Consider the following 25,335-nt stretch of genomic DNA (forward strand, 5'->3'; position numbering starts at 1 on the left):
AACTTTACATAGACCTGCTTGCCATTTCTAGGCTTGCTAGGGATTTGTGCCCTGCAATCACGGGGATGCTGATAAATTCTAATTTATATGATCACCATCTAAAAAGAGAAAATGCATAGTGTATTTTTAGTTGTAGATGATGTATTGTTGAGGATATTACTGACAGATGAGAATCTCAGTTTTGGGTAGGCATGAATACAAATTGAAGCCTCCTAATTTTTCACATCCAATGGTTGGAATTTTCCAATCATTATCTGGCTTCTGGTGTTGCATATCTTGATTTTGTTCCACTACTCTTTGGGGTTCCTGTACCCAATTCCAACCTGTGTATGTGTGTGTGTCTGTGTGTGTGTGAGTAAGGCCAGCAGGTGTCTGAGAATTCACCTCAACTCTGATGCCATCTATTGGGAGATAGAATCAGATTCCACAGGTAAAAGGGCTCAGCCCAGTAATGCTGCCCTCTGCTTCAGCAGCCAGTGCAAGTCCAGGTTATTACCTGTGCTTCTGACCTACTAGCTACAAACTGGAGGTTCCCATGATCCCCTCCTCAGGTTCATTTAATTTGTTAGAACTGCTCGCAGAACTCAAACCCATTTACTCACTAGATTACTGATTTATTACAAAGCATATTAAAGGATACAAATAAATAGCCAGATGAAGAGATACATAGGGCAAGGTCCTGAATAAAGGAGCTTCTGTCCTTGTGGAGCCTGGGGCCCCAGAACGGTGGAACATGGAAAGATTCTGCTTCCCCAACATGGAAGATCACCACAACAGGCCCAAGGAGCTGTCCTTTTGGATTTTTATGGAGGCTTCATTGCATGGTCATGATTGACTAAGTCATTGGCCATTGGCAATTGATTCAACATCTCCCCCCTCCCCACACCAAATCAGGGGGTGGGACTGAAAGTTTCAAACCTGTGATCACATGGCTGCTTCTCCTGACAACCAGTCCCCAAACTGGGTGCTTTCTAAAAGTTACCTCACCTCATTAGCATAACAAAAGACACTGTAAATCACTCTCAACACTTAGAAAATTCCAAAGGTTTTGGGAGCTGTGAGCCAGGAACTGTGGACAAAGACCAATATATATCAGAAATATATTTTGGTCATCTGAATGACCAACCATATGTGGTCATCTGAATGACCAAATACATATTTATTATAAATCACAATATCACAGCCACCCACACCTTTCTCCTACTGGGCACTGTAGGATTCGTTCATATTGCAGTGCTGCCTCTTGTCCCGTACCTTTGTTTTACAATATGGGTGATCAGCAGAGTGGATGTTAGGAGTATTCCTAGAAGCCATCATTACACTAGGACAGTTAATAATTATATACAGGAGTGACTGCAAACACATTATTATGTTGAATTTTACTAGTTACTATTGTGGGGGATCAGAATTGGCCTGCTCAAAATGTGTCTCTTTGTCTTGCCTTGATTATTTTTAAGAACAAAAGACTCAGGAAAGAAATTTTGACCTTCCCCCTGACTGCCTAAAAGAAATTTAAAATAAAAGCCTGTCCTCGGGACAGGCCATCACCATAGATAACTCTGGGTATCCAGTAGACTGGGAGGATGCTTGCTAAGGCCACTCTTTAAAGATTGGTGCCTGAGCTAACATCTATTGCCAATCTTCTTTTTTTCTCCCCCCTTCTTTTCTCCCCAAAGCCCCCCAGTACATAGTTGTATATTTTAGTTGTAGGTCCTTCTGGTTGTGCTATGTGGGGCAGTGCCTCAGCATGGCCTGATGAGCAGTGCCATGTCCATGCCCAGGATCCAAACCAGTGAAGTCCCAGGCCACCAAAGTGGAGCAGGTAAACCTAACCACTCAGCTACAGGGCCAGCCCTAAAGGCCACTCTTATCAAAATTCTATTTACCAAACATTTGCTTTTCCATTTCCATGTGAATTGCCTTCCTTCTCTTTGAAGCCCCAAACCACCATCCCCAACATCCTCCTTTGTCTTTAGCTGAAGATGGTATTTAAGATGAGAGACTCTGTCATTTTGGCGAGTTACTCAGATTTCCTGGATCTCTCCTGTGTATACATGATATAAAGCTTTGTTTGATTTTCACCTGTTAGTCTGTCTCATGTCAATTTAATTTGTAGCCTGGCCAGAAGGACCTACAGTGGGTAGAAGAAATGTCTTCCTCCTCTACACTATTGCTGTGTAATTACCCCAAAATTTAGCAGCTTAAAACAACATATATTTGTTAGCTTACAGTTTCTTTGGGTCAGGAATTCAGGTATGTCTTAGGTGAGTCCACTGGTCCACAGTCTCTCATGTAATCAAGGTGTTGATCTAGGGTCTGTGGTCTCATCTCAAGGCTCAAGTGGGGAAGAATCTACTTCCACACTCATCCAGCAATTGTTAGCAGAGTTTAGTTCCTTACCTGTTGTTGAACCAAGGGCTTCTCCCATGTGACAGCTTGCTCATCAGAGTGCAAGCTGAGAAGGCCATAGAGGAGTTTGCTAGCAAGATGGAAGACAGAGTCTTTTATAACCTAATCATAGGAGCAATAGCCCATCACTTTAGGCATTCATCAGAACCAAATCACTAAATCCAGCCTATTCAAAAAGCAAGAAGATTACATAAGGGCATGAATAGCAGTTGGGAATCATTGGGGGCCAACTTAGAAGTCTGCCTGCCATATCCACTTAATACAAACTGTGTCCTCAGCTCAGCTTCCTTTGGTTGGATTCCCAAAGTGCCCAAGGACATGGTGGGAAAGAGCAGAAGTTGGACTGGAAAGAGTAACCAATTGTAGTTAAAACTTTGGCAAATTTTATAGAAACATATGCCCATGTGAATACATTTTTAGGGCCCTCCAAGGGAGGCATGAAAGGGGCCAATGCCAGTGAGGAGCCCTGAAGCTTAAGCTTCATTAGCTTCTCAGAAAATCAGTTTCTGCTCCTACTCGCAAATCCAAGGCCCCTTTGCCTCTCCAGGCCGGAGTTTGGCCCCTACCTTGCGAAAGCCCTCCATCCTCCACATTGCTTCTTGCTCTCTCTTCCTAACCTACTTGTCTTCCTCTTTCTCCATTCCATCCTTGTTTTGATTTGGGCACTCAGCAGAGGTTCAGAAAATGTTTGCTGGGTTTAGCTGACATTTTCCCAACACCTGTCAGCACTCCTCTCTGGTTCTTACCTCTTCTCGTCAGTCTACTTTGTTTCTTCTCACCCCTAATATGAACAGAAAAAAATTTCAGAAGTGAATCAATTCTCTCCCCAAAAGAAAATGCTCCTGAGCTCTCTGGATCTGGGCTTGGGGTAGTTCCATGGCCTGGGCAGTAAACTAAAGGATGCAGACAGGCTGCCTCTGGGCATTCTTGTTTCAGAGTCTGCTAACTCAGGGCTGCCTCTCTTTCTGGATCTGTTTGTACTTTTATCATCTTTTATTGTAACGAAATGGTAATTTCAGGACCACAAGGGGCCAGTCACAGATTTCACAAGCCTTTTCCCCTTATCTAATACACCACTTTCAGCCCTCTGCCGGAAGTGGGATTCTTCAATTATCTAAATGATTTTAGACAATTAGTGCCCTAAGCTGGGGCTTCAGATGACAGAGGGGTTGATTGTACCTTAAAGCAAAGTTTCTGTAAGCCTGATCTGGCACTTATTCCAAGACGGGAGGAGTGGGGGACAAAGGGGAGAGAAAGATTACTTTTCCTAAGGCGGAAATTGTGGGCTTGTGGTAACAACCCATCTCGGCCCTTCTACCTCATGTGGGACACTTAAGGGAAATCTTAAATCTCTGTAGATCCCACAGAGGGTTTAGTGCCCATTAAAAGGCCCTGAATGTCCCTGTATTCCCCACTTAAGTATCCATTAACTTATTAGAAGGATACGGGGTTGGCTCACAGAATCATGACCAGGTTGGGGGATGGGCAGGACCAAGGGAGCTTGGGGACAATGGGGCAAGAAACCAGAAGCAGAAAGCACAGCAACAGACTACTAGCCCAGAGAGCTCCATCCGGACACAGCCACTGTGATAAATGACTCCCGACTCTTCCCCCTTCCTTGTGCTACCCATCAACACCCGATAAACCATGATCAGGTCGTGGGCCAGCTCCCTGGCTGTAGCATGTGCGGGAGACTCCATCAGCTCCTAGAGTAGGAGGTGGGTGACAACCCTTTCCACAGAGATCACCAACAGTGGCAGAGAGGAAATTTCCCCAAGGAATTAACCCTTGAGTCTTCTGTTGGCCTCTGTCACTTACCAGCTATATGACCTTGGGCAAGGTACTTCATTTCTCTATGTTTCAGTTTTCTCATTAGTAAAAAGGGGATAATAATAGAACCTATGTCATAGAGATGTTATGAGGATAAAATTAGTTATTATTTGTAAAGCTCATAGAACAATGCCTGGCACATAATAAGCACTATGTGATTGGTTTTTGTTTTTTTTGAGATTGGCACCTGAGCTAACATTTGTTGCCAATCTTTTTTATTTTTTTCTTTCTTCTTCTCCCTGAAGCCCCGCAGTGCATAGTTTATACTCTAGCCATAGATCCCTCCCATTGAACTATGTGGGACGTCACCTCAACATGGCCTGACGAGCAGTGCTAGGTCCGCGCCCAGGATCCAAACCAGCGAAACCCTGGGCCGCCGAAGTGGAGCACGGGAACTTAACCACTCGGCCACGGGGCCGGCCTTCTTGTGTGTATTTTTATAACAAAATATTTTAAAAAGAACAGATGGAAGTTATCAGTAGGCAAATTTTAGGCTGCTCTAAGAAAATAACATTCTAGCAATCAGAAACGTCCCAAATTAACGTGCGCTACATTTTGAGGAAGCAAGTTTCCTATCACTAGAAAATTTTCATCAGAAGTCAAGTTAATGATTGTCAGGGAGACAAAAGAGGGATTTATGCAGTGAGTGAAAGGACAGGCCCTGAAACTTGCAAAATGTCTTCCAGTTACTCTGCAAGATGACCTCAAACATAGTGTTAGAACAGAAAGGGATCATAGAGCAGTGAGGCCCATTTGACCCCACTGCTTTTATTCCAAGGATTTATAATATAAATACTTATTGTAAATACTTAATTGTAATCATATCAAAATTGAAAAGTTTTATCAAGAAGGTTATTTTTCGAATTATGTTAAGTGAAATAAGCCAGCGAGAGAAAGATAATCTGTGTATGACTCCACTCATATGAGGAATTTAAAACTATGGACCAAGAACAGTTTAGTGGATACCAGGGGAAAGGTGGGGTGGGGGGTGGGCACAAAGGGTGAAGTGGTGCACCTACAGCATGACTGACAAACATTAATGTACAATTGAAATTTCACAAGATTGTAACCTATCAATAACTCAATAAAAAAAAATAATAATAAAAAAAGGTTATTTTTCTAGAGTAAATCCTATTGAACCATTTTAATCCTTTAATAAATTTTCTATCACAGCATTAAACAATTTCCAAATTTTTGTATTTTCATTTTTTTAACAGCAATTATTTTCAGTGGGATAATGTCTCCTCCATGTTACCTTTACAACAAGATGCCTTGAGTGGTTCTTTTCATATTCACATTTTATCTATAATAGCATCTCCAATTATAAGTTTCTTGAATTCATAATGTCTATTGGACCTAATTTTTTTAATGAAGATTTGATTCTCCTACAAATTTTTTTCTCCCATCAATTTTTAATCAATAAGAGATTTTCCTGTGAAAAACTTGAGTCATTGTTGGTTCTATTGTTTTGGTTGATGGTTTTATTAAATCCAATTTTTTTAGGATAAACTTTTTCATTAAAAATTTTCTTTTAAAGATTTTATTTTGTCCTTTTTCTCCCCAAAGCCCCCTGATACATAGTTGTGTACTTTTAGTTGTGGGTCATTCCAGTTGTGGCACGTGGGACGCTGTCTCAGTGTGGCCTGATGAGCAGTGCCATGTCTGTGCCCAGGATCCGAACTGGCGAAACCCTGGGCTGCCAAAGCAGAACGTGCGAACTTAACCACTTGGCCACAGGGCTGGCCCCCTGCATTCAAAAATTATACACAAGAACCAGCCCTGATGGCCTGTCAGTTAAAGTTCAGCTCGCTCTGCTTTAGCAGCCCAGATTCAGTTCCCAGGTGCAGAACCATGCCACTTGTCTGTCAGTAGCCATGCTGTGGCAGTGGCTCACATAGAAGAACCAGAACTTACAACTATATGAAACTACCTACTGGGGCATTGGGAGGGAAAAAGGAAGAAAAAAGGAGGAAGATTGGCAACAGATGTCAGCTTAGGGTGAATCTTCCCCTGCCAAAAACCAAAAAACACAGTGTCTTTTCTTTCTATACTCAGTTTTTCTTATGTAGCGAATTTTATTTCAAGAGTGAAGTAAAAGTTAGATAAAAGATTGATTTTACTCACTGTCCACTGAGATAGTGGACATATATTGGTTACTTCTCCCTGTGGTATGAGGATGTGAGTTCTGGATCAGCAGCTGCCATTTTGCTACCCTAAAGGGGAGCCATGACTGGGGAGGCTGCCATATGGAACCTGATGAAGGAACCAATACCACAGAAGGTGGAATATAGAGAAAACAAGAAGCCTTGCTGCCGTCATCTGAGATGCAGGATCTAGTCCCACCTGAAATTTATATCTGGATTTTTAAGTTCTATAGAACATTAAATTACCTCTATTTTTTAAAATTTTTATTGAGTTTATGATAGTTTACAACCTTGTAAAATTTCAGTTGTACATTGTTGTTTGTCAGTCGTGTTGTAGGTGCACCCCTTCACCCTTTGTGCCCACCCCCACCCCCACCCCCCTTTCCCCTGGTAGCCACTAATCTGTTCTCTTGTCTATATGTTTAACTTCCACCTATGAGTGGAGTCATACAGAGATTGTCTTTCTCTATCTGGCTTATTTCACTTAACATAATTCCCTCAAGGTCCGTCCATGTTGTTGTGAATGGGACGATTTTATTCTTTTAATGGCTGAGTAGTATTCCATTGTATACGTATACCACATCTTCTTTATTCAGTCATCAGTTGATGGGCAACTAGGTTGCTTCCATGTCTTGGCTATTGTAAATAACGCTGCAATGAACATAGGGGTGCATGGGACTTTTGGAATTGCTGACTTCAAATTCTTTGGATAGATACCAACAGTGGGATGGCTGGGTCATAGGGTATCTCTATTTTTATAAATTCCCTCTATTTTTAAGCCAGTTTGAATTATATTTTCTGACATTAGCCCCACAGAGTCCTAACTGATTCAGCTAATTCACAATAAAATTGTATTCCCCTCAGATATTCCATAGATGCCATTCACTTCACTGGCAGCTCTTCCTCTCCTATGTAACCTCCTGTTTAGATTCTGTGACTAACACAACGAATTTCCAAATTGTAGGATGCAAATCTGAGGTGGGCAAATCCACCTCAGAGGCCACTTGCTTGTTACAATGTGTAACCTTGCCAAAGTTGGTTCAATTTGGTCATGATCATAGCTTGTCCTTTTATTTAAGACTAGACTGGGCATTTAGACTATCAGGGCAAAAACATAGAATGTTGTACATTGGTTTCATTCTCTCAGACCTATAGCCATAGATAGCTACAGGCTCAGAGCTCAGCCTCACAGCTTCACTCACTTCTCACTCAGCTTCAGTAAGAAAAGTCCCAGGGAAGAATGCTGGAGGGACCCAGCTTGGGTCAATCATTTTGAGCTTGGGTCACATGCTTTCCTCTTTGCAGCCCCCACTGGAACCAAAAGAAGAGTTTTCAGGGGTCAATATATAGGAGACAAGCAGATAGAGGAAAAAATAACACCATTAGTACTGATAAAGATGTTTCAATATGTACTTTAATACTTTAATCAGTACATTACTGATACTTTAATCAGTATCAGTACTGATAAAGATGTAGCGTTAGTTCTGGTCAAATGGGCTTTTTTATAATTCACCTCTGACTTGCCTTGTCTCAGAGGGGTTTCCTGTGTGGCAGAGACCAGAGAGGAACACGTGCCCTCTGCAGGTAAGCAGATAGCCAAACAGAACCCAGGTGAGGCTGAGCCACAGCATGTTCCTTCTCCCAAAAACATTTCGTTAATTATCAGTGCCATTAATAGAACATTTCCATTTATTCTTCTGGGAACCTGGCGAGTTCCCTCTTGAAGTTTGGTGCAGGCATGTGGCTTGTTTGGACCTCACCTATGACTGGAAGTGGTGTATGTCACTTCTAGGTGGGAGCTTTAAGAACTAGTGCTTGATTTCCCACACTGTCTCTTTTTCCCTTTGACATGGCAATTGGTAAAATTCCAGACAGTTTCCTGCTCCATTAGCCTGTGTTCTGGAATAGGACCACACGGAGAAGAGCCCCAAGACAACAGGCAGTGACATGGAGCTGAGCAACAAAGAACTCTTTGCTGTGTTAAGCTATTGAGATTTTCAGGTTGTTTGTTACTACAGCATAACGTGGCCCATCCTGACTGCTACCTCCACCAATCTGATAAGGCACTCTGCCTCTTTGCAGGAGGAGTGAGTAAGAAGTGACCAGAGAGGTTAGCGGTTTTCTCCTATCTACATGGAAGTATGAATCAGGAATAAATACTCTTTCATGACACATATTATTGAAATGAGGAAGGAAGAGCATTCCCAAAAAGAAGGATGGATCAGTCAGGATTATGGTTATAAGCAAAAGAATGCAACCCTGCTGATTAAGCAGAAAATGGTGTTTGTGGAGAGGATATTGGGTAGTCACTGAATCTCCAGGAAAGCTGGAAAGTCAGACTTGCAGAACAGGTAGGAGCGAGGAGGTAACATAACCAGGGCACCACCAAGATCACCCTGAAGAGCTGGTCAGGCAAAGACTCACTGTTGCCACAACCTGGCACAGGGTGCCATGGCTGGCACTGACAACACTGTCTGCACTGCTGCCAAGAGTGCCCGAAAGGGATGCTGCTGCTTGTACCACTGACACCGCTGCTCCTGGCCCTGCTGCCACCATCACAGATTCTCCACTGTCCCTGCTCTTTGGATCACTGGCTCCCAAGTTTAAGTCCAGGGAGATCGTGTCTATTGGATTGATCCTAGGTCCTGTACTCAGTCTACATTGAAGGTTGGGAAAGTGAACATTTGGCTCTTTTTACTTCTGCAGTTGGAAATGGGCTGCTACGGGCTGAATATTTTTGTCCTCCCAAAATTCATATGTTGAAATGTAATCCCCAATGTGATGGTATTTGGAGATAGGACCTTTGTGAGGTGTTTAGGTCATGAGGGTGGGGCTCTTATGAATGGGATTAGAGCCCTTATAAAAGAGACACCAGAGAGCTCCCTTGCCCCTTCTACCAGGTGAGGACACGGCGAGAAGACGGCATCTACAAACCATGACTCAGGCCTTCACCACACACCGAATCAGAACATCCTGATCTTGGACTTCCCAGCCTCTAGAATAGTAAGAAGTAAGTTTCTGTTGTTTATAAGCCACCCGGTCTATGCTATTTTGTTATAGGAGCCTGAAGGGACTAAGACTGGGCAGTGTCCCCCAAGGAGGACTCAAAGTGAGGAATCTCTCAACAGTATGAAAGGACTTCAAATGGTTGAGGATCCAAATTAAAAGTCAGATGCTCACATCAAAGGGCAGAGATGCTCCCAAAAGGAGGAAGAAGAGCTAGTCAAATAGAACAAATGAATGTCCACGATACAAGGACAGTAAGATAAAGCACAACCATCTAGATTAATATAGATCAGAATGTGCTTGGGGACTGTAGGGATATATAAATTCAGCGGTTGAGATTAGGGAATTCTCATCCACATGATGGCATGTGAGCTCAGCCTTGAAGGATGGTGCCCTTACATAGAGTTATCACCCCATAGGACACTCTCTGGGTAATCTGCCAAACTCTTCTCCCTGGAGACCATCATCCACCCAAGGATGGGTTCCCAGAAGCCATATTCTGCTACATGGTGCTGACCCCTGCCCATGGCTGACTGGTCAAGGGACATGTAACTGCCTCAAGGTGGGCTAACAGTGTCCTTACCTGGGAATTTGGCACTGGAAACAAGAAATTTTTGTTTGGGGCTGGCCCTGTGGCTGAGCTGTTAAGTTCGTGCACTCCACTTCAGCAGCCCAGGGTTTCACCAGTTCAGATCCTGGGCGTGGACAATGGCACGGCTTATCAGGCCACGCTGAGGCAGCGTTCCCCACAGCAGAGCCAGAAGGACCTACAACTAGAATATACAGCTATGTACTAGGGGGCTTTGGGGATAAGAAGAAGAAAAAAAGGAAGATTGGCAACAGTTGTTAGCTCAGGTGCCAATCTTTAGAGAAAAAGAAAAAAAAAGAAATTTTGGTTTTAGTATGGGCTGGGCTCTTTGAGCAGAGCAAATGTAAAAATTTAAGAACAATTGACTGAGCAGCAGAGAAGAACTAAAAAGATCCATAGATGTTATAGATGAGAAATAGTTCATTTCCTGGTTCCAATTCCTTTCTGAGGCTAGTTGAATCCCCCTTCATGTTCTGTAAGAAACTTCTTTATCCTTTGTGGAAGACTTCATCTCAAGCCACAAACTGAGACATGCAAGACAAGACACAATCTCATTTCTTATAATTCAACCTAATTTTGGAGTTGGAACCCTCATTCCACCATGGTTAGAGTGGAAAACAAAACATAGCTTGCTGCCCACCCCCACTCCCTAGAGCTTGAGCGGACACATCAGAGGGTCCACCAGGGCCTCTGTCAATGGTCCTCACAGATTGCACTGACATATCCCTTGCCTCTGTCCGTGGGTCCCTTTAGGTCTGGTGGCTTTCTGATGTTTCCATGTTGTGTTCAGGCCATGGGACTATTTTGGGAAGCTGCCCAAGTCCCCATATGCCTTGATGCTCCATGCTTATTCTTCCCTGAGAGCTTGCTGCCTCCCTGACCAAGCTGCAAGGAGCAGGTCTCTCTGACTCCTCACGACTCTGGAGAACTTCATTCATTCTGGGGGGATCCCGGCTCCTCTGACTACTGCCCCCTCCCCTCCCTGCTGATTTTCCAGGATGCTTTGAATATACTCAGAACTCTTGAGCAAGACTGGATTCAAATGCTGGCTCTACCACTTGCTAACTCTGTAACCTTGGGTGAATTACTTAGCCTCTTTGTGTCTCAGTTTCTTCTTCTGAAAAACAGTGATAATAATAGTTCTTGCTTGCCTTCATTTAGGTTCCCCTAGAAGCAGATCCCAAGACAAAGATTTGCGTGCAGGTAGTTATTTTGGAGGTGATCTCATGACACACTAGTAAAAGTGTAAGGAAGTGAGACAACGAAAAAGGTCAGTCAAGGGAGCATCATCAAGCCGGTTACCACCATGGCTAACTGGAGGCTCAGTCCCACTGGGGAACTCTATATAGTGTAGAGCAAGGTTGGCAAACTGGCTTGGGCCATAAAACAAAGTTTTATTGGAACAGCCACTCCTGTTCATTTACATACGGTCTGTGGTTGGTTTCATGCTGCAAGAGCCAAGCTGAGTAGTTGAGACAGAGACTGTATGGGTTACAAAGCCTAAAATATCTATTGTCTGGACCTTTACAGAAAAAGTTCGCCAACTGCTGATGTAGAACCTGCATCAGAGTTATCCCAGCCTAGGGGAAAAGAAACTAGGGAATTTGTCCACCAAATCCCTGTCTGTCATTGGTTGAGGGCTGCTTCCAGGGGCATTAACTCCGGCACTTCTGGCCCTGCCCACGGAGGCCTGAGGAGGGCTTGGGCAGCCAAGCCCTCAGAGTCACCCGTGTTCAAATCAGAAGTGTTCACTGTGTAGAAGCGAGTGCTGAGGAGATATGGACACTGACAGTACCAGCTCTAACCCCTCATTGGGTTATCATGAAATATAATACAGGGAACTCTTAACACAGGGTCTGCTCAAAGTATGTGTTCAGTAAATATTGGTCATTATTATTGTTCTTATCACATCCTTCCGTGGAGACATAGTGAGAACTCTAAATCCTCCTAAAGTAGAAGTACAGGCTTCTTCAGCTTTCAGCCTCGCCATAGACCTCCTTTGTGTCAGCCACCATCTTGCAAGTGGGGGTAGGAGGTGCCGGAAAAAGGAAAATAAAAATCATGATTTAAGATCTCAAAAATATCCCAGTTATATTTATTCCCTATGCTTAGTTTTTTTGGTAGTTGTCCAACTAACTCCTGCTGGTTTCTATTAATTGATCAGAGAGGCCCCGACACCACACCCTCAGCCTCCTCCAGTTATTCTTTCTGTGTATAGTTGTCTTGGCTTGGGCCGTATGGGTTGAGTGAACCCAACCCTACTCTTCTGGCCACAGATGATTGGACCAGGGTTTGGTGCCTGAGCCAAAGGAGTTGACTATAGGGAATAAGCCCCAAACGAGTTGATTGTAAGGGAAGCCAACTGTTCTGTGTTGGCTTGCAAGGAAAGTCTGTCAAATTGGGTGGTTCAATATTGGATGGTGGCAAAATGGGCCTTCCCTCCAGAGCTTTCCCTTCTATCTGTGAGACAATGTGACAGGGAATATTAGGCGTTCCTGTTTTTAAAAGCCTCTTGGCTATTCCTATCAAGTTCTGGGACTTTCTTGGAGGAGAAGGCACCCTTCTCCAGACCCTGCTGGCTTCTCAGTCCCTCTCTCTTCCCTAGAAAATCAGCTTCCAGTCTCCAAGTGCCCTTTCAGGCAGGGAAGTTCGGTTCCCTTTCCCTCCTTCAAGCCATCTCTGGGCTTACCTTTGCACAGACAAAATCTTCCCGAAGTGCTCTGTTGTGTAAAGGCCCATCTGCCAGCTCTCCATCTCTTCTGTGGTACTAAGTCCTGGCAGGAATTTGAAATTACAGCCCTTCCCTCACCACAGTCAGGTTCTCAGGCATGGCTCTCTTCCCGGCTCTTCCTTGTACTGAAGAAAGAACTAACACACATATTCTTCCTGTCGAGAATTATTTCATCCTACGTCCTTAGAACACAGAATTTGTTTTTTGCTATTTTTAAAATATATTTTTTTCCCACTTTAAAAATTAAGGTATAATTCACATGCAACCAAATTCACCCTCTTTAGTGTCAAGTTCTGAGAGTTTTGACAAAAATATACAGATGTGTAACCACCATCACAATCAAGATAGAAAAGAGTTCCATCACTCCCTCAATTCCCGTGCCCCTTTGTGCTGAACCCTTCCCCCCACCCCAGCCTCTGGCAACCTCTTGTCTGCCTTCTGTCCCCTATAGTTTTGCATTCTCTATAATGTCAAATAAATGGAGTCACACAGTACGTAGGCTTTTAAGTCTGGCTTCTCTCACTTAGCATAAGGCGTTTGAGATTCATCCATATTGTTGTATCAGTCCTTCATTTCTTTTTATTGTTGAGTAATATTCCATTGTATGCAAACATCACTGTTTATCCATTCCCTAGCAGAAGGACATGTGGATTGTTTCCAGTTTTAAGCCATTACCAATAAAGCCTCTGTCAATATTCTTGAATAGGTTTTTGTATGAACATGGATTTCATTTCACTTTGGGCACGTATCCAAGAGCGGGGTTGCTGGGGAGCAAGGTAACTGTATGTTTAACTTTATTGGAAACTGGCAAACCATCTTCCAAAGTGGTTGTACAGTTTTGCATTCCCACCAGCATTGTACGAGAATTCTGCTATTGTGTTCTGTGTCCTCGTCAGCACTTGGTATTGTCAGTTTTATTGTTTTGTTCGCCATTCTAAAAGGTGTGTAATGGTGTCTCATTGTGGTTTTAATTTGTGTTTCCCTAATGACTAATATGCTGAATATCTTTTCATGTGCTTATTGGCCATTCATATATTTTATTTGGAGAAATGTCTGTTCAAATCTCTTGGCCTTTTAAAAACTGGGTGGTTTATTTTCCTATTATTATGTTTTGAGAGTTCTTTATACATTCTGAATATAAGTCCTTTATCAGATATGTGATTTGAAAATTTCTCCCAATCCCTGGCTTGTCTTTTCATTTTTTTAACTATGTTTTCCAAAGAGCAGAAATTCTGAATTTTGCAGTCACTTTTTGCTTTGTTTTAAGAGGCAATTTTTTTCTTCCCACTTCTGTTCAGTTGGTATACAGAAGGCAATGGAACTTCCCACAGAGGCAGAGCCAAGCAAGCAGGACACACACTGACAAGCAGGTCTGCCCATCATTTTCCCATCTGCCCAAACCCTGAAGGTCAAGGGGCATCCTGGGGGGCGGGTCCAGCACCCCAGGTCTTCTACCCTGTCTCTACTCAGTGTGTGATCCTCAGACCAGTAGCATGAGCATCCCCTGGGAGCTTGTTAGAAGTAGGGTATCTGCATTGAATGGGATGCCCAGGTCATTAGTACACACTTTAGAGGTTGAAGAATACCAACAACAACAGGCCCACGTGAAATAAGGAGGCATACTTTCACAGATGCCAAAGAGGGGGAACCTTGTAACTTGTGGGCATTGAAGTGTCCTAGTAATGCCAAGGGCCTGGGAGATCACTGCAAAGAAGAGTCACACTAGCATGTATGCCAGGGTGAGCTGGCCTGGGGTGGGACTGTTTCTGAGTGTCGTGCAGGCAGCAGGGCAAGTCCACATGGGCAGTCAAGGAGCGACCAATAAGACTGTGTAAGCCCCAGTCCGTGCTCTCCAGGCGAGTGTTGCCCGTGGTCATTGAGAGGCTATCGTCCGGTAAGGGATGCCCAGGCACCTGCCCTCACAGGTGGAGCAGTGAGCCGTTCCCATTTCAGAAACCTCTCAGCCTTGCACACCATTCTGGCCTCTACTCCGTACCTGTGTGACCAAATTAGCATTATTTTTTGACTGTCTGGCTTCCTTTCTTTGGGGAACTGCCCCTCCCCAAATCCCTGTGGTTCTGGTGGGTTGTCAGTCAGGGCATCCACCTTCCCTGTCCCCTGGTTCCTGTTTAGTTCTAGGTCTAGATGGTCAGCTTCCTCTTTGAATCTGTATTTACTCAGTATCGTCCCAAAAGATTCCTTTTTTGCCTAACTTAGTCAGTCTGGGTTCATGCTTGCAACCAAAGAGTTCTCACGGACATACAACCTTATGAGACAGTTGCCCAGGGTATCTGCTAAGGGTACTTGGCCTGGGGAGGAGCAGCATCTTTATGAAATATAGGACAAATCGCCTCTTCCTTCCAGCCAATAGAGCTCCCTTGGAGGAGCTTGTCAAGCAAAACGCAGACTGGAGTTTAGTTCTCACTCATCCCCTCAGCTGTGTGCTCTTGTGCAGTACACATTCTGCACAACCTTACATGGAGACCCTGTTGTCAGGTCCCCCACCCTTCCCTTCAGCTCTCTCCTCCTTCCACCTTCCAGTTTACTTCTTCTAGGTTTTTACTTGAGCAACATCAAGGCTGATAACAACTATGTTTACTTTTGTAACTATAGTTAAGCCTTCCGTGCTTTGTCCATCTGTTGATTCTAAAAGTTGAAACTCAATTAACAGTGTTTACCTTATATATTGTGAGTATATAAATATCTTTTATTACAGAGCTAGTAATCACTAAGATTACGTTTCCTTTCTTGAACTATTTTTAATTACTTTTTGAAAAACAGTATTTGATACATTCACAGGATTATTTGAAATATATATTAGTTATAAATGATTCTAATATGATGAATATCTGTGCATCTATCACTCAGGTCAGGAACCAACAACCTATTGCCAACAATGAATGTGTCTATGCCTGTATAATCCTCTCCGTCCCATTCCCCTGCCTCCCCTGAGATATAACCTCCATATTGTATTGTGTGTTTATCATTCCAGTGCCTTAGAAAAAATGCAATCGTAATAGTATGTGTGCATAAACAATGTTTTGTTTAGTTGTGCTTTTCATGAGCTCTATAAAAATGGTGTCTTATTTATGCTATGTTTTTCAGGAAACGTTATATTTCCAAGATTCTTCCATGTTGTTTTGTGTTGCTGGTAGAACTGCTTACTATGATTAGAAACACTTAGAAACTCCAGGAAAAACTAAAATGAATCCAAGGAAGAAAACACAATCCTCACAATCACGAGCTCTGCCTGAATGAGATTCCCAGTAGGGCCAGCACCCCTTCTTCCAGCTCTGCTCCCTCCTGGTGTAGAACACACATGAGATTATCCCAGCCTACTTACTGCCGGAGGCAAAGGAATTTGTCCACGACTCCTTATCTGTCGTTAGGTCATGGGTCAGCCTCCAGACCAGAGTGCTCCTGACAGTGGCTGATTGACTGTTCTAAGGATGGCATCTGTCCCTTCAGGGCCAGAGAATGTTTGGACTTGGGACTGAGAGGTCTCTGCTCTGGCAGCTGAAGACGTAAGATGGATAGCCCGGGGTGGAAGTCCCATGCTTCTCACTGTGTGGAGCAGAGGAGAGGCGGAAGGTGGTCTGCAGAGGAAGAGCAGAACACTCAAGGAGAAGTGGGACCCGAGTCAGGGTGCTACGGTCTAAATGTTCGTGTCCCCTCAAAATCCATATGTTGGAAAACTAACCCCCAACGTGATGGTATCGGGAGGTGGGGACTTTGGCAGGTGATTAGGTCACAAGAGTAGAGCCCTCATGAATGGGGTCAGTGTACCTATAAAAGAGACCCCACAGAGCTTCCTAGCTTCATGTGAGGACACAGCAAGTAGTCTGTGACCTGGAAGCAGGCCCTCACCCAACCATGATGGCTTGTTAAACAACAATTTAACAATAATAACTACCACTTTCTGGGAATTTACTATGAACCAGTGAGTGCTTTTTGTTCTTTTTCTCATTCACTGCTGTACCAAGTCTGAGACAAGTAATATGGGCCCCTGTGTTACAGATGAGCAAACTGAGGCCTAAAGAAGCTCTATGACTCATCCAGGTTCACAAGGCTATTACGAAGAAGGCCCATTATTCATCCCTCTGCCAGTTGAACACTAAACCCTGTGTTCTTACCCACATGTACTACTGTCTCCACAAGGTAAACCAACTCTTGTGGAATTCAAACTCACATCACAAATTGAAAGGCTTTCTCCTCGTGAGAATTCCAGGGGCTAATTGAGGTCCCGAAGCCACCATGACCAGGCTACCACTGGTGACTCGGATTATTTTCCTATAACGTAAAAGGGAGGTTAGAAAAAACCTTCTCGGACTGCGTGACACACTCTCATACCCTCCCTACTCCAGATTAGCCCTCAGCTAACTACTGCCAATCCTCCTCTTTTCGCTGAGGAAGACTGGCCCTGAGCTAACATCCGTGCCCATCTTCCTCCACTTTATACATGGGTCACCTACCACAGCATGGCTTTTGCCAAGCGGTGCCATGTCAGCACCCAGGATCCGAACCAGCAAACCCTGGGCCACCAAGAAGCGGAATGTGCGAACTTAACCGCTGCGCCACCAGGCCGGCCCCTATCCTCCCTCTTCTGGTGCTGAGAAAAAAAGAAGGGAAAAAGATAAAGAGAAGAAGGCAGGGAATGGCCACCGTGGACTGGAAGTGAGTAGAGGTACGAGAAGGGTGAAGGGGCTGGGGGAAGCAGTGAGAAGGTTGATTACACCTTTGGAAGACTTTTCCAGATGCTTTCCTGGGGACAAGCTCCTCCCTCCTCCTGCTCCATCAGTGAGCATTTGGGGTTGGGATTAGGGTGGAGGAAATGGGAAGAGAAAAGGAGACTGACCCTTGGAGACCATTACCTTTAGGCGAATGTAGTCATCAGATCCACAGTTCTGAGCTGGGACTGAGGAGCAGGGTTTCAAGAAAGAGTTGGAGCTGCAGTCATGGGCCCCCTCCCCCATTTGACAGCCCCCCAGGAATATTCCATGGCAGTTAGAGGCCCTGTCCTGCTGAATGGCTGTTTTCTTTCCAGATCCCAGGCCCAGTGGTGGCAAGTGCTCTGCCTGATGAAAGTATTTAAAAGATGAGCGACAACTGAGCCTGGCAAAGGAAGGGGGAGATGGGGTGGAGGATAGAAAGGGAGACAGGGGGTGCTCAGGATGGGGACAGGGGACTTTAGGGGCGAGTTCACTGGGTCAGGAGGAGAAAGCAATGAGCATCACAGGCCCGGATAGGAAGGGGAGGGCTGGGAAGCAGGATGAGGTGGAGGATGGCCTGGGACAAGATGAGGAGGTGCAGAACTCCCACTCTTACTCTGGCAGCAGCAGACAGTTGCCTATGGAGCCCTGCATGGAGCCTCGCAGGGACTCTGTGTTTCCTCCGCAATGGAGAATTACACACAGCTCCCGCCAGCTAGCGCAGGTGTTGGCCTCAGGGCTCAGCCTGATCGCCTTCATCCTGCTGCTGGTCATGCTCTTCTCCAAGAAATGGCTGTGCCTCTCTAAGAGCCGCTTCTACCAGCGCTGGCCCACAAATGTTAGCAAGAGAATCTACACGTCGGCCCATTTAATGTCCATGGGGCCCCTACAGATCTGCAAATCCAAGAGCTGTTCCAACTCAGAGAATGGGAAAGGTGAGACCCTCCAGCCCCCCAATCTCACCCTGGGCCTCCAACCTGCTTTGGCCTCTACATCTGCACCCCTGTATTCTCGTCCCTCCTTCTGGCCATCCCCAGTATATTGGCCAGCAAGATGGTCCCTGGCACTGAGACTGCCAAGGATCATTTCTCCTCCCCAAGCCTGGCCAAATTGATTTGCTGGACCCAATGAAAAGTGTCACTGCTCCAATAAGGCTCAGAGCCAAGTCTGTGCTTATGAAAATGTTGTGAGGGGCAGGGACTCTCAGCACATGTGGATCACTCGTTAATCACATAATTCACTGCTATCCTGGGAGAAGAGCTGCAGCGACGGGGGTGTCCTTCCTCTGGGCTTGCACACCCAGAGCTCTGGGAGGAGTCCCCAGAACACTCTCCCCAGGCCAGGTCCCCGCCACTGTTCTTTCCCTCGGCCTCAAGCTTTGCTTTTCTGGGCCGACTCCAAGTTTCCAGCGTTGGTTTCCATGTTCCTTCCTGGCGTGCTTGCAGCTGCTTCATTGCCCACTCCTGTTCATCTCCCTCATGCTGTCCTCTCACCTCTCAGGTTTAGGCCTCTTTTCTCACCTCTTGTGGAAACCCAGAGCTTTGGATGCCCGATTTCCATTTCTTCACTCTTGTTAACACTTAAAAAAGTTACATAGCTATTATTTTCTTCCATTAAGAAAGCAATATATCCTTATTACAATAAACTTGGGGAAACAAGAGCTATCACTTATCCCACACTTATTCTATTTGCTGTTTAATCCTCAGTCAGCCCTAAGACAGAGAGAAAATTATTCTTATTTTACAGATGAGAAAATTGAGACTCAGATTAAGTACCTTGCTCAGGGTCACAAAGCTATTAGGATGAGCCACATGAAATGGCCAATATTTGACCTCTTTTCACCTACAGAAAGAGCAAATTCGTATGGATCAACCAAATAATGGCAGGTTTAGAATTATAACTCAGGTGTGTCTGGCTCCAAATCTCATGTAAGCAACCTTGCTCTATGATGCTACTCAAAGACAGCCACTAGTAGCAGTCCGTTGAGCACTCAATTTTTTCCAGGCTTTATTTTTTTTTTAATCAAACAAGTTTTGAATGGTTTTTACATAGTTGTAATCGCTCTTCATAAATAATTTTATATCTTTTAAATTACTTTTATTTAAAATTTATCTTTATGAGATATGAAAAACTTTTCCATATTATAAGTGACTATAATTTTCAACTTAATAGATTTATCACCTTTTACTTGACTATTTTATTTACCTATTCTTAGCCAATTTATTTCCAATTTCATTTTGAGAAAAAAAAAGAAACAAAATTTGTTAATCACCAAGTTTTTCTATGTTTAGTATAAACTCTTTGGTATAGATTTCTCAAAGTGGGTTTACTGAATCAAAGAGTATAAATATTTAAGGTTCCCAATAAAATTTTCCATGTTGCTTTCAAAAAGTATGATAGCAATTCATGCTTCTACTAACAATGTATGAGAAGGCTTATTTCATTATACCTTTGCCAGCAATGACTGTCAACTTTAAGTATATAAATATATAATTTTTTCTGATTTAAATAAGTTGTACAGTTATTGTGGAAAATGCAGAAAGTTTAAGAGAGAAAATTAAAATCCCCTAAAATGTCCCCACACATATATAATCATATTGACATTGTAATGGATTTACTTCCAATCTTTTGTGTATCTATATAATACAAATAAATATATATATTTTCTTTTTATAAATATATATTTTTTTATTTTTTCAAAATTGTGATCATTCTACAGGCTCTGTGTTGCAAACTCCACTTTTCAGTTGTAAGTGTTTACTCATATCATTAAATAATTATTCTAAAACATCATCTATATTTCAAATTTATTTGATTGGTAATATATGAACCGAGTGAAAATTTAAAAAGTACAAACAATTGCCTAGTGAAGTGAATCCCCCCTCTGGCTTCCAGACTCCCTCCCCGGTTTTTCCTTTCTTCCTAGAGACATGCTATTCAGAGACAAGCATCCATCATATCATCACTTTTAATGAACACATAATAATCCAAAGTATGGGTACCCTATAATTTATTTAACAAATCTCTTGTTGGACATGTAAATACCTCTGCAAAGAAGATCCCTATACATAGATTTTGGTGCAGATCTTGGATTATTTCCTTAACATAAATTCTAATAAGAGTCATTGCTGGGTCAAAGGGCCTTAACAATTTAGATTTTTAAACATATTTTGTGCCCGATTATCCACCAGAAATGCTGCCCACCAGCAGTGTGTGAGAGCACCTCTTTTTCTCTAAATCCTTTCCTACACTAAGTGTCATCAATTTTATTTTGATCTTTGCCAATTCGGTGTTAAGCTTTTTGTGTTTATTGGACATTCGTCTATCTTCTTTTGAGAACTGCAGTTCAAGATCTTTGCCCACTTTTTCTATTGAGGTATTCACTTTCATATGGTTGGGATAATCAAACAATCTCCATGTCAGGAATCTTTGCCTATTTAATAAGTGAAAGTGATATTTCACTGTTATCCCAAATGTGCATTTCTTTGGTTATTAATGAGCCTGAACATTTTCTCATATTTGCTCATTTGATTATATTTTGTCTTTTGTGAACCCTTCGTTCATCTTGTTTTCTCATTTTCCACAGATAGTTTTAAGCTGTGGACAAATCACCCAGTCTTTTTGGTGGCCAAGATAACCTTCGCCCTGGCTGTGGTGCTGGGCTTTGTCCTCACCATCTGGTTGCACCTGCCATACCTACCTGGTCTTCAGAGATCTCCCTCCTTTGGCTGGACTGGGACTGTCATGAGCTTCTGTGAAGGTGCCCCCCAGTTCTGGAAAAGGTCCTTAGTTTCTCCTAACCCACATCTTCCTGACACTTCTCCCTCTTCCTTTCTTTGGGAGTGGGGTAGGGGTTTTGTGAGTGATGGGAGAACAGAACTGGTAGTCGCTGACTGAGAATTGAGTTCCATCATTTCCCAGTCACTGGAGAGATAAAAGTGGAGGGGGTGATTCCCATGAACCACTGGTGCTGTGTACTCTGTGTGCACTGGTGGGAGTTGTGGTTTGTGACTGTAGCTCAGCAGATGAGAGAGTCCCTATGGGGGATTCGTGGGTGAGAATAAGACCTCTCCACTTCCTGTCTCCTAGTTACCTTCATTTTCTCCACCTTGATGTTGTTCCCTATTAACATCTGGCTGTTCGAGTTGAAGAGGAATTTATCAGTCCCCTTGGGCTGGAGCTATTTCATTGGTTGGCTGGTGTTTATACTATACATCACCTGCGGTGAGCTGCCTAGAGGGCCCTGGGAAGGAGGGGATGTGGGTGGGTCAGGGTAGGGAAAGTGGAGGGAGGGGGCTGTCAATCCCCAGGGATAGGTTCTTAGGGACTTATCTTCCCTTTGGCCTCACCCTGCTTCCCACTTTCCTCCCATTCTCCGACTTTCCTCTCCCCTATCCCCTTGTCCTTTCCCAGCGGTCCTCTGCTACTTCAACCATAAAAGTTTCTGGCGTCTGATTCTGAGCCGTTCCTCTGGTGCCGTGTCCTCCAGCAGCAGTTCCAGCTCAGAACTTTCAGTCCAGCAGTTCCAAGACTCTGTGAATAAGCAGATTGTCTCAAACACCTCTGTCAACCAGGAGGAAGTCCTGGATCCTGAGCAAAAGAAGGCATCTCTATAAACTTTTCTGAACTCCTGACACCAAGTTCTGTCCATTCGTCTGAATCCCTCTCCTCATCCTTCCACACAACGCTTGAGGAATTAGAGAGGGAGTATTTTAGGCCAGATTTGCATTCCTCTTCCTTGTTCCTGCCTTGCCTACAGCTTGTTTGATGTGGAATAAATTGTCTCTCTCTCTCTGTCTTTTTTTTTTTTTATCATGTCTAGCAATTGTTGAGACAATACAACAATTGAAAGAGAGAAAGGGAGAAAGAACAAGTTTGTTTCCCGGTTCTTCCTGCCTAAGAGCCTTTTGGCATCCTTCGGTCCCCAAACCTGCCCAACCTCTCCCATAGCACTTGTACAAAGGCAAACACCTCTCGAGAGCTAAGCCTCTTTAAACTTTGTTACCCCTACCCCAACATTTGTTAGTTAGTAGGTATGGGGAGTGATCAGGAGAGAGATACTGCTTACGAACATGCTGGCTTATTCACGGCAAAGGATTCAAGAGCAAAATGGCCCCAGGGTAAGAGGCAGGTTAAACAATGAGAGCACAACAGGGGCTGTGGCACCAGCACCAACTCCAACTTTACTTCCACCACCACCACCTCTACCACCACCATCACCTCCACCACCACCTCCAATACCTCCACTACCACCACCACTATTAACTCCACCACCTCCACCACCACCTCCACCACTACCACCACCTCCACCACCTGCCCCCAACCCCAACTCCACCACCACTACCTCCATCTCCACCATCACCACCTTCACCACCACAACCTACACCAACACCTTCAATTCTACTGCCCCTACTCTGTGGCTACTACAACTCTCCACTGAAGCCTCCCATGCCCTCCACCCTGTAATAGCAGGAATAAAACATAACAAGAAAGGAAAACATTAGGGTCAGGCCCTAAGATCAAAAGACAAGTTGCACATTTGGGTTACAAACCTAGTCTCACAAAGACATGCAGCAGCCGGCTTAGGCAGCACTGGTGATGACTATTGGGATTCAGACATCTTGCACAGAAAGGCTGGCCTCTCAGGAGAGTACCTATGACTGATCTTTGTCATGCAATATTCCCCCAGATGGAGGCATGAGGCTAGCCAACTAGAGGAGCTCAGGGACAAACTGTGAGTGGACTGGTTTTGTTAAAAATATATGTATTATTCAGTTGAACCATAGGATACTACTGTTTTAGCAGTCAAATGTTCGCAATTTCATGTGGTTCAACCTACTCTATATGATTGATTTCTGTTTGATTTGAGACTTTTTTTATGTGTGTGTGTGAGGAAGATTGGCTCTGAGCTAACATCTGTTGCCAATCTTCCTTTTTTTTTTTTTTGAGCAAGATTAGCCCTGAGTTAACTACTGCCAATCCTCCTCTTTTTGCTGAGGAAGACTGGCCCCAAGCTAACATCCGTGCCCATATTCCTCTACTTTATACATGGGACACCTACCACAGCATGGCTTTTGCCAAGTGGTGCCATGTCTGCATCCGGGATCTGAACCGGCAAATCCCAGGCTGCCGAGAAGCGGAACGTGCCAACTTAACCGCTGTGCCACCAGGCTGGCCCCACCAATCTTCCTCTTTTTGCTTGAGGAAGAGTTCCCCTGAGCTAACATCTGCGCCAGTCTTCCTCTATTTTGTATGTGGGATGCCACCATAGCATGGCTCGATGTGTAGGTCCACCTGCCTGGGATCTGAGCCCACAAACCTCGGACCACTGAAGTGGAGTGTGTGAACCTAACCACTACGGAACTGGGCTGGCCCCAGTTTGAGACTCTTTTAAGATTCTTATTCTCACTATAACTGACGAACATTTGTGGAATTCCTAACCTAGTTCCGAGCAAATTGTCTGAGCAAAGAACCTAATACACGGGCTTGAAAATTAGGCACAGCAGACATTCCACAAATCCCTATACAGTGTCCTCCATGTATTCCTCCCCTTGATAGCTGGCAAGGATTTATTGGAGGACTTATTGAATTAGTTATCCTAGGGGAAAGGACACCAAACAAAGAGATGTCATGACCTCTGACTTAGAGATGTATATAATCTAATTGGAGAAAGTGACTTTGCAATTTTGTAGGAGTCATCAACTTAAATGCCTAAGGGGGCTATGCAGATAACATAAATAAATAAAGGGGGCCACTGTTCCAGTCTGTATATCATTTTCCTCTCTTGATAAAGACCTAGTATATTATCTATTGCTGGATAGCAAACTATCCCAAACTTAGTGGCTTAAAATAATAAATACTTATTATCTCACATAGTTTCTGGGGTCAGGAATCTGGGAGCAGCTTAGCTCAACGGTTCTTGTTCAGGGTCTCTCATGAGGTTATGGTCAAGATGTCAGCTGGGGCTGCAGTCATCTGAAGGCTTGACTGAGGCTGGTGAGTCTACTTCCAACATGGTTCACTTATATGGCTGTTGGCAGGAAGCCTCAGGTCCTTGTCACAAGGGCCTCTTTGTGGGCTGCTTGAGTGTTCAGAGTTACCTTCCTCCAGAGTGAGTGATCTGAGAGAGTAATGAGGAGTCGTCTCCAGTGCCTTTTCTGACATAGCCTTGGAAGAAATACACTGTCACTTCCACCATATTCTATTTGTTGGAAGCAAGTCACTAAGCTCACCCCACACTCAAGGGGAGGGGAACTCAGCTTCACCTCTTGAGGGGAAGAGTATCAAGAATTCATGGATATATTTTATTTTATTTTATTTTTTAAAAGATCGGCACCTGAGGTAACAGCCGTTGCCAATTTTCTTTTTTGTCCTTCTTCTTCTCCCCAAAGCCCCCCTAGTACATAGTCATATATTGTAGTCGTGAGTGCCTCTGGTTGTACTATGTGGGATGCTGCCTCAGCATGACCTAATGAGCAGTGCCATGTCCATGCCCAGGGTCTGAATCGGCGAAACCCTGGGCCGCTGAAGCAGAGCGCATGAACTTAACAACTGGCCCACGGGGCTGGCTCTGTGGATGTATTTTAAAACCACCACAGTCTGCCTTCTGATAACAAATTACTCTCCTCTCATGTGCAAAATACACTCACCTCTCCCAAGGCCCCCAGGTCTCATCCCATTACAGCATTGACCAGCTGAAAGTTTAGAATCTTGCTATGTTGTAAAAGGGGGAGTAAGTCCACATGGCTGTGGAAATTACCCTCAGAGAAGCACAGAGAATTAGAGGATTTATTATACTCCCAGGTCCTAGGAGAGGGAGACAAGGCATGCCATGCAGGGGGCCACATGGAAGGAGTACCGAGGGAGAAGGCTCAACCAAGTGGATGGGGAGCCAAGAGAGTGAGGACCTATGGGCAA

At 44.1% G+C, this 25,335-nt stretch overlaps 1 protein-coding gene and 1 long non-coding RNA gene across 4 annotated transcripts; one reads left to right on the forward strand and one right to left on the reverse strand.

Annotated features, from left to right (window-relative positions):
• Positions 1-11,352: 11,352 nt before the first annotated feature.
• Positions 11,353-17,706, reverse strand: LOC111775731 (uncharacterized). The gene is made up of 6 exons (XR_011423075.1): positions 17,581-17,706; positions 17,182-17,318; positions 16,899-16,999; positions 16,053-16,305; positions 12,668-12,891; positions 11,353-11,993 (listed from the first exon to the last, which is right to left on the reverse strand). It is a non-coding gene; the product is annotated as an uncharacterized lncRNA (long non-coding RNA).
• On the forward strand, positions 17,656-22,212 carry ODF4 (outer dense fiber of sperm tails 4). Of its 3 annotated transcripts, none has more exons than XM_001503209.5 (4): positions 17,656-18,353; positions 21,005-21,178; positions 21,508-21,642; positions 21,832-22,212. In XM_001503209.5, the coding sequence occupies exons 1-4, from the start codon at positions 17,933-17,935 to the stop codon at positions 22,032-22,034; spliced, it is 933 nt and encodes a 310-aa protein (XP_001503259.1). In that variant the 5' UTR covers positions 17,656-17,932; the 3' UTR covers positions 22,035-22,212. The 3 variants fall into 3 exon arrangements, with proteins under 3 accessions (XP_001503259.1, XP_005597822.1, XP_023509235.1); XM_005597765.4 differs by having other exon boundaries at positions 17,685-18,353; positions 21,911-22,212; XM_023653467.2 differs by lacking the exon at positions 21,005-21,178 and having other exon boundaries at positions 17,688-18,353.
• The last annotated feature ends 3,123 nt before the right edge of the window (positions 22,213-25,335 follow it).

Source organism: Equus caballus, chromosome 11 (genome assembly GCF_041296265.1).
Source record: "Equus caballus isolate H_3958 breed thoroughbred chromosome 11, TB-T2T, whole genome shotgun sequence".
Lineage (NCBI taxonomy): Eukaryota > Metazoa > Chordata > Mammalia > Perissodactyla > Equidae > Equus > Equus caballus.